The sequence below is a fragment of the Bos javanicus genome, chromosome 17, assembly GCF_032452875.1.
Source record: "Bos javanicus breed banteng chromosome 17, ARS-OSU_banteng_1.0, whole genome shotgun sequence".
NCBI lineage: Eukaryota > Metazoa > Chordata > Mammalia > Artiodactyla > Bovidae > Bos > Bos javanicus.
The window spans coordinates 52,736,884-52,746,321 of record NC_083884.1 but is presented as its reverse complement, the minus strand read 5'-3'; the positions used below and the strand labels follow the sequence as shown (position 1 = coordinate 52,746,321).

General features: G+C 44.2%; 1 protein-coding gene across 3 annotated transcripts; it reads left to right on the top strand.

Moving 5' to 3' along the window:
- Positions 1-1,510: 1,510 nt before the first annotated feature.
- On the top strand, positions 1,511-5,639 carry SNRNP35 (small nuclear ribonucleoprotein U11/U12 subunit 35). 3 transcript variants are annotated; one of them, XM_061384608.1, is made up of 4 exons: positions 1,512-1,955; positions 2,850-3,124; positions 4,256-4,402; positions 4,748-5,639. In XM_061384608.1, the coding sequence occupies exon 4, from the start codon at positions 4,751-4,753 to the stop codon at positions 5,486-5,488; it is 738 nt and encodes a 245-aa protein (XP_061240592.1). In that variant the 5' UTR covers positions 1,512-1,955; positions 2,850-3,124; positions 4,256-4,402; positions 4,748-4,750; the 3' UTR covers positions 5,489-5,639. The 3 variants fall into 3 exon arrangements, with proteins under 3 accessions (XP_061240591.1, XP_061240592.1, XP_061240590.1); XM_061384606.1 differs by lacking the exon at positions 2,850-3,124; XM_061384607.1 differs by lacking the exons at positions 2,850-3,124; positions 4,256-4,402 and having other exon boundaries at positions 1,511-1,955.
- Positions 5,640-9,438: the final 3,799 nt, after the last annotated feature.

Sequence of the window (9,438 nt, the reverse complement as noted above, 5' to 3'; positions counted from 1 at the left end):
CAATCTTTCCCAGCATCAGGGTCTTTTCAAACGAGTCAGGTCTTCGCATCAGGTGGCCAAAGTATTAGAGTTTCAGCTTCAACATCAGTCCTTCCAATGAACACCCAGGACTGATCTCCTTTAGGATGGAGTGGTTGGATCTCCTTGCAGTCCAAGGGACGGTCACTCATATAAATGGAATCATAAAATATTTGTTCTTTTGTGTCTGGCTTATTTTACTTACCATCTTCCAGGTTCATCCAAAGTTGCAATTATCAGAATTTCCTTCCTATTTAACAGTATTCCATTGCATGTATATAACACACACACTTTTAAATATGAAATTTTAAACTATAGATGCTGCTCATTTTTTCCTAGCAGCTTGCCCTTCACCCCAAATTTAATTTTCCTTCCTCAAAATATAGAAGTAATATATCACTATCTTAATGTATTCAGCTCCTGAGTTTGGATGGGAGTTCAAATAGCATGAGTACAAAAACCACATTATCTGAATCTACCCGATTCTTGAGTTTTGGATAACACCAGAAGTTCAAAACCTAAGGAATGCTTGCTGTTGTTTAGTCGCTATATCTGACTTTTTTGCAAACCCATGGACTATAGCCTGCCAGGTCCTCTATCCATGGGGTTTCCCAAACAAGAATACCAGAGTGTGTTGCCATTTCCTTCTCCAAATACTGCTCATTAAAAAAAAAAAAAGTGTACCACTAAAAAAAAAAAAAAGCCTTAACGGAATTGTTACAATATTGTTTCTGCTTTGTTTTGGCCATGAGGCACCTGAGATCTTAGCTCCCTGACCAGGGACAGAAACGCATCCCTGCAGTGAAAGGTGAAGTCTTAACCACTGGACTGCCAGGGGCCTGCCCTGATGATTTTTTTTTTTTTTAACTCAATATATTACTATAATGAAAGCTATAGACATTCAGGGCCTATGCTTCACCTACATAATAAAGATTCAAAAAATACTAAGTAACAGTAATACATCCGTATTTGTTGGTGATTGGCTTACCTTCTAGGAATAAGACTGGAATCAAAATGAGATCAGCTGTTAGCAGGTATGACCCACTTGTAAGAATTAAAGAGTGGTTGAAGAAATCACGAGACATTCATCAAGAAAAGCACAACTGTATCACGGCATTTCAAGTTGTACCGCAAGTCGTAGTCTACCCGAATATATTACTAACCTAACAAACAAAAAACCTATACTCTGAACTACACATCTATCGGTTCTATACAAATTTACGGATTGCAAGGCCCTCCCTTCCCCCATCCGCCCCCAGGTTTTAAATCTAGTCTTCTTAACCGTAAAGGCAGGAGTCCTAAAGAACAGTTTGGGAACTTGAAAAAAAAATAATAATAATGCAAATTTTCAGAGATCCTTCAATTCATAGATCGCTACGAGCGCCAGGGAAAGGCATTTAAACCAGCTCCCAAGAGATTCTTAAAGTCTCCAAACTCATTTTCTTTTTAAAACTTAAAATTTATTTAATTGGAGGATAACTGCTTTACAATATTGTTAGAAAAACTCTGGCAAAAAATATGTACAACGTTTCCTTGGACACGCATTTTCTGAGCGGGGGAAAAAACCGTAACATGAATCGAATTCTCAAAGTGTGTCTAAGAACTAAAACTCCCTGCGCTGAAACGTCTCCTCGTACGGAAATTCAGCGGCTTTCAGTCAACTAGCTGCACTTTCGTTAGTTGTTCAATTCAGCATTTTTTAATCTTCATGAAAAATTTTAGAAAAGCGGAAATTTCACTCTCTTCGGAGACGATACGCCTTTGATGCTCAATGCCTGTGATTAAATTTCCTACAATAAAAGGAAAGACGGAAATACGGCCTGTGACGAATCTGCTGCTTCAGATGTTAAGGTCCGGTCGGTCTAAGAAGAAGAATCTTCTGTCGCGACGAGCTCGGGGCAGGCCTCGGTGGGAAAGGAAGACCGAGCTTTGCTGAGGTGAGAGGGAGCGGCCAGGTGGAGTAGGGCCCACCCTGGCGAGAAGGACGAGGGGAATCTGCCTGGATCGTGTGTCGGCTCGAGCGTGGGCCGCCATGTTGAAACCGGGCAAGGCGGTGGCGGGGAACCTCTTGGGGTTGTGTTGCGGGGAGCGGGGGCGATAGCTGGGTTAGTCTTTCCTCTTGTGCGCACCCAAATGAGGAGCTGGTGGAGGTAGCCTCCAGGGCCGGCGGCTGCAGTAGTAACTGGAAACATAAGCCTTTTCACCGAAACTTCCGCCTTAGCGCCCAGGTCCCCACTACGCATGCTCTGACGGCTCAGTGACCCAGCCTTCAAGGTTTCCCACCTGGTGGGAACCGCGGGTAGTTTCGTTCTGCAGATTCAACCTGGGGAGGCGTTCGTTGTTTATTTGCTTCTTTAAGAATAGATTTTACTTGCATAATAATTTGTAATTATAAAGCGTTTTCAAAGACACTACCTTATCTCATCTTCATATAAAACGCGGTGAAGAGGCATTTAGCAGCATTTAACAAATGATTTAAATTTTGCCCAAGAAAGCACTAGGTCTTAAACCTGGGTTTTCTGACTCCCAATCCAGAGCTTTTTCAGTTTGCACACTTCTGTTTTTAATGGCTAATTGCCCAACCCACCTCCACCTCGCACGATTCATCCCCATTCCCGTTTATGAAGTAATGACTGAGAATTGAAAAAGCCAGAGAGAGTCTAAAAATTTGTAGGAAATCTCAACGTAATGTTACAACGGAGGAAACACACCTAGAAAGATAAATGAGAACCCGTGAAGTCCGCTGTTCGCTTGGTATTTAGTATTGATAGGAGCATGCAGATGAGGGAGAAAACAAAATTCATCTTTTGTACCTTTGTAATTCTCTCCAGATTTTAATTTGAAGAATTCTTACAGCTTTGAACAGGAGCTCTGACTGTGTACCATAATGTCAGGTTCATTTGGTGGATCTTTGCAACCTTTTCCTGTCAAATGGGGACGGGTTTCCTTCTCACTTGATTGGAGTCGCCGTCAGCCTTCAACACCCAGACCTAGCCTGCTTTTTCCTATCCCTATTTCAAGCTTTATATTTTACGATAGCCATCTAAGGAAATAGTTAAGAGCTCAAGCTCTGGGATCAAAAAAGCCCTTGGTCCTAACTCCACAGGTGAGCTACTTCTGTGATTTGGGACAAAAGACACCTTTTTGCATTTCACTTTCCACATCTGAAATGGCAATAGAATTATGTGTGTCCTGTTATTGTTGAGAGGTGAAGGGAGATAAGTGCTTAGCACAGTGCCTGACGCCTCCTAAGTGTTCTATACAAGATAACTATGATTATTAGGGTGTTTTTGTTGTGTTGTTTTTTTTTTTTCCCTCTGCAACCTTGTGATGGAGGCAGGAAGTAAGATTAGAATTTTAAGAATTTTAGGGCCATTTAGAGAATACCAGAGCAGAGATCAATGAAACAAGGCAAGGATGGGACTTCCTGGTGGTCCAGTGATTTAAGACTGCTTCCTTTTCAGGGGGTGCAGCTTCAATCTGTCCTTGGGGAACTAAGATCTTGCATGCCAGGAGGCAAAACAAAAACAAAAACAAAAAAAGATAGCCAATGAAGATCACCAGATATATTCAAAACAGCCCTGATTTTTAAGTAACATATTTCAGCATTGGCTCTAAAACTTCACAGAGGTGGTCACCTTATTAGCAGGATCTGATTTATTCCAGCAGATTCACATAAGTCAGTTATCATGTGTCAGACTTAACCTTACCTACGCTCTTTAAAAAAAAAGAGAGAGAGATCTTGTATCAGAATGAATGGATGACTATGTGCTTGCTGGACTCAAATTACCATTGCAGTCAATACTCAACCCCTAAAGCATAAATGGATTATCAGCTAGGGAACTGAGAAGAAACCCCATCTTCCTTTTGAACTGAAGAGCCTGAGGCTGGGTCACTGTTATTTTGACTTTGCTACCTGTTTACTGCATTCAGAGCACCATTTTCCCTTATGGCTTTTTTTTTTTTTTTAAGTCTTTATCCTTTAGTAATAATGGACACTGAGATATTTACAGATGAATGATGTAATATCTTGAATTAGGTTCAGAATAATCTGGGAGGGAGATGTGAGTGGGGGGCACAGATTGAATAAGATGGGTCAGGTGTGGGTCATAGTTGGAGCCAGGTAAGAAATTCATGGAGGGTTATGCCATTGTTTATGTTAGTATGTGTTTGAAATTCTTGGTAGTCAGAGGTTTTTGTTTTCTTTTTAAAAAATTATTGGCCACTCTGCTTACAGGGAGGATCTTAGTTCCCCGACCAGGGATTGAACCCCTGCCCTGGCAGTCCTAACCACTGGACCACATGTAAAGAGTTTCTTAAAACCCCCTTTTCCATAGAAGTTCCCAGGCTGGTTTTCCTAGGACTGTTTTAAAGTTTCTGAAAGGTTAAGCCTGGATTTTGATTCTGGATTTTGATCCATATTGCCACATTAAAAGAGTTTGTACATGCCCTACTATGGCTAAGCTGGATAATAAATGTATGCCTCAGACCTCAGCATGTTGTCTTCCCTGGAGCGGGGGTGGGGAGGTGGGTGAGAGCACCCTGGAGGCCCACTGCCCGGCTGTGACCCTGTCTCCCCTACTTTCTAACTGGGAGGCCTCAGCCTTTGCTTCCTTCCCTGTTGCAATAAGGGATTTAAAATAGTATCCGTTTAATGGGGTTGTTGGAGGACTGAAGGCAGAGCTCTTAGTAGGTGCTACATAAACTTGCTTGCTGTGCCCCTCCTTAGAACATGAATGATTGGATGCCCATTGCCAAGGAGTATGACCCGCTCAAAGCTGGCAGCATTGATGGCACTGACGAAGACCCACACGATCGCGCTGTCTGGAGGGCGATGCTGGCACGATACACCCCCAACAAAGGCGTCACAGGGGACCCCCTCCTCACCCTGTTTGTGGCGAGACTAAACCTGCAGACCAAAGAGGAGAAGTTAAAGGAAGTGTTTTCCCGCTACGGGGACATCCGGCGGCTTCGGCTAGTGAGGGACTTGGTCACAGGCTTTTCGAAGGGCTACGCCTTCATCGAATACAAAGACGAGCGTTCTCTGCTCAAAGCTTACCGGGATGCTGACGGCCTGGTCATTGACCAGCACGAAATATTTGTGGACTATGAGCTGGAGAGGACTCTCAAAGGGTGGATTCCTCGGCGACTTGGAGGAGGTCTGGGTGGGAAGAAGGAATCTGGGCAGCTGAGATTTGGGGGGCGAGATCGGCCTTTTCGCAAACCCATTAACCTGCCAGTTGTGAAAAATGACCAGTTCCGAGAGGGGAAGAGGGAGAGGAGGGAGCGGTCTCGGTCCCGAGAAAGACACTGGGACTCCAGGATGAGGGACCACCATGACAGGGGTCGGGAAAAAAGGTGGCAGGAGAGAGAACCAGCCAGGGCATGGCCAGAAGGTGACTGGGAGAGAGAGAGGGACTTCAGAGATGACAGGGTCAAGGGGAGGGAGAAGAGGGACAGAAGCAAGTAGACCATCCCTCCCCCTCTTCCTCCCCAAACCCAAAGGAAAGTGCAGGACCAGTAAGAGTGCAGGGATACCGCATTGCTTGTGTACAGAGTCTAAGTCCAGTGGTTGAATAAAACTTACTGATGAAAACAGAACAAAACCTTTCCAATGATAATGGGGTTGAGTTAAGTTTTCTTTTGACTCTGGAACCCAGTTTCAAGCTGAACACACTGATATTGTATGAATTTTCTCTTCTTCATCTTACGAGTGTGTGTGTTAGTTGCTCAGTCATGTCTGACTGAGGTTTGCAACCCCATGGACTGTAGCCTGCCAGGCTCCTCTGTCCATGGGATTTTCCAGGCAACAATACCGGAGTGGGTTGCCATTTCCTCCTGCAGGGGATCGTCCCAACCCAGGGATCGGACTTGGATCTTCTGCATTGCAGGCTGATTCTTTACCATCTGAGCCACCAGGGAAGCCCCTCTTCATCTTACAGTTTTTTCAGTTTTTATTATTTTTAAAAATCTTTTGCCATACCTCATGGTACGTGGAATATTGGTTACCAGCCAGGGAACCTGGGTCCCCTGTATTGCCAGCATGGAATCTTAATCACTGGACTACCCTGTTTTTGTTTTTGGGCTTATGGGCAGCTTGCAGGGATCTTAATTCCCTGACCAGGGATTGAACCCGGGGGCCCTCAGCAGTGAGAGTGCAGAGTTATCTGTAGGGCATTCCCTTCATCTTACAGTTTTCAGTTTAGTTCAGTCGCTCAGTCGTGTCCGACTCTTTGTGACCCCATGAATCGCAGCACGCCAGGCCTCCCTGTCCATCACCAACTCCCAGAGTTTACCCAAACTCGTGTCCATCAAGTTGGTGATGCCATCCAGCCATCTCATCCTCTGTCATCCCCTTCTCCTGCCCCCAAACCCTCCCAGCATCAGGGTCTTTTCCAATGAGTCAACTCTTCGCATCAGGTGGCCAAAGTATTGGAGTTTCAGCTTCAACATCAGTCCTTCCAATGAGCACCCAGGACTGATCTCCTTTAGGATGGATTGGTTGGATCTTCTTGCAGTCCAGGGGATTCTCAAGAGTCTTCTCCAACACCACAGTTCAAAAGCATCAATTCTTCAGCGCTCAGCTTTCTTCACAGTCCAACTCTCACGTCCATACATGACCCACTGGAAAAACCATAGCCTTGACTAGACGGACCTTTGTTGGCAAAGTAATGTCTCTGCTTTTTAATGTACTGTCTAGGTTGGTCATAACTTTCCTTCCAAGGAGTAAGTGTCTTTTAATTTCATGGCTGTAATCACCATCTGCAGTGATTAAGGACCTGTTATTTGATAAGCTTGAGAAACAATTTTGTAGTCACTATCATCTGTACAGAAAGACCTGTGTAAGGAACCATCACTCATTTAATTTGGTAGTAGAGAGCTTTGTTTTGATTTTTTTCTCCCATCTACTGGAAATGACCTTTTTGAAAGTGTAGCAAAAAGAGGTGATGCCTGGAAACCATTTGCATTGATCTGTGACTCTCAGGAACCTGAATCTGGTCAGGATCAAAGTTGTATCTTTTCCATCTTTATGTCCATAGTGCAAGGGTTTGGTTGAGTGAAATTAAAAATAGGATAGAAAAGTGAATTCAAGGAGATTGTCCAGAGACAGAGAACCAAAAGCCAGTCCTAGCAGTGTTCTGGGTCAATAGCCAGCTTCTCTTGAACAAATATAACTCCATTCTCCAGCCAAGTGCTGACTACTTTTTTTTCCCTTTCCTTTTTTGGTGGGGTGACTGGCATTTAAAATGAAAATCCAAAGTTGCAGGGATGTGAGGCTATGGACTATGGCAATCTTCCAGCCCTTGGAAAAGAGGAAGTTCAAGAGAATGAGAGTGAAATGAAAGTGAAATCCACGAAAGGTCAGTATCTAGTTCTGATGGACTGATTTGCCTTTTCCCTCCACCATCTGGCCTCTGGTTTGTTTAAAAGCTGGATATATTGACCTTAACTTCTGAGGACTTTGAATAAGTGCCATACTATTCCTATGGTTTTCAAGAAACTGACATTTAACATTTTTGTTTTATCCATGACTATCTTTGAAAGTTAAGTTCTTACAATTCAGGATGTCTCATGCAGAATAAATGCCTGATTTAGTATCAAGATTCACACATTCATTACTAGGTTTTGGCATCAGGAGTATGAATCTCATTGTTACATTGGGGACCTACAATATCTTAAAATTACTGTTAACTGTTAAAACCATTTTAGAAAAATATACTGTTTCTCGATTTCCAGTGCAATAATTTACAATCTCCCAAATCTCAACCATCTTGCAGGAACACCTTTCTGATTTCACCCACATTTCATTTAAAACATCTGTTATGGGCTAGAGTTAGAGTTAGCAGGTATATTAGGTAAACGAGAGATCCCCATCCAGGAACATGAATTGTGAGATGGCTTCAGAAGTAACACATCCAGTGGCAGTGTTTTGTTTAGTTCTAATTTTTATCTTTTGACCGTGCCACGCAGCATGTGGGATCTTAGTTCCCCAACTAGGGATCGAACTTTAACCCCCTGCATTGGAAGCATGGAGCCTTAAGCATTGGACCACCAGGTAAGTCTCCAGTGGCAGTGTTTAGTCTAAGCTGGCATTTATCAACCCTGAGTACCAGAACATGAATGGGTGGAAAAAAATATACACACCCAGACCCTGCCTCTGGACATTTGGGTTTAGTCTTGTATCAGCCCTGATAACTTAAGAAAAAAAAAAAAGTAGGACTACCTCCCTTTACCCCCTCTGCGCCACCCTGGCAGGGACTGTAGCCATCAACATGGCAAAGGCCGACTCCCTCTGACCCAGCAGTTCTGCTTCTAGTTCATTCTGCAGGCCGATGCACAAGTATGAAAGTGCACAGTGCTATTTTAGGAAAACTGGAAGCCATCTGTCCACCCGTGGGCCTGGACAAACACAAACACATTACACTCTGTATGGTTGACCAGGGTTCCTCAGGACTGGCATCGACATTTGGGGCTGGAATGTTCTTTGGTATTGGGTGCTGGGCTATGCGTTGTAGGATATTTAGCAACATCCCTGGGGCCTACCCAGGATGGATGACAGCACCCGCACCAGCACCCCCCCCACCCAGTTGTAGCAACCAAAAATGTCTCCAGAGAGTGCCAAATATCTCTGGGGGCCAAAATCACCCTTGGTTGAGACTCAATGTCTCTCATACTGCTGTGGAGTTATATCTGGGGTATTCTAAGGAATGAAAAGTACAGAAGGACGAGTGTATCATATGCTGCCACTTATGTAAAAAGAACAGAAATACATGGTTTTTTACATGACTGCATTACTTTGTCAACAAAGGTCCGCCTAGTCAAGGCTATGGTTTTTCCAGTGGTCATGTATGGATGTGAGAGTTGGACTATAAAGAAAACTGAGCACCGAAGAATTGATGCTTTTGAACTGTGGTGTTGGAGAAGACTCTTGAGAGTCCCTTGGACAGCAAGGAGATCCAACCAGTCCATCCTAAAGGAGATCGGTCCTGGGTGTTCACTGGAAGGACTGATGTTGAAGCTGAAACTCCAATACTTAGGCCACCTGATGTGAAGAGCTGACTCATTGGAAAAGACCCTGATGCTGGGAAAGATTGAGGGCAGGAGGAGAAGGGGATGACAGAGGATGAGATGGTTGGATGGCATCACCGACTCAATGGACATGGGTTTGGGTGGACTCCGGGAGTTGGTGATGGACAGGGAGGCCTGTTGTGCTGCAGTCCATGGGGTTGCAAAGAGTTGGACACGACTGAGCAACTGAACTGAACTGATGTATATTTATTATTTCAGGAAAGACACCCAGGAAACTACCAACACTGGTTACCCCAGGGAAGGGCAGTCAAATGTGATGGAGGGAGTTTGATGGCGGATCAGTTTTGTTGTTGAGTTGCTCAGCCGTGTCTGACTCTTTGCAACCCCCTG

Excerpts from the sequence above, each read along its gene's own strand:
- SNRNP35 (XM_061384607.1), top strand. The coding sequence starts at position 4,751 with ATGAATGATTGGATGCCCATTGCCAAGGAGTATGACCCGCTCAAAGCT.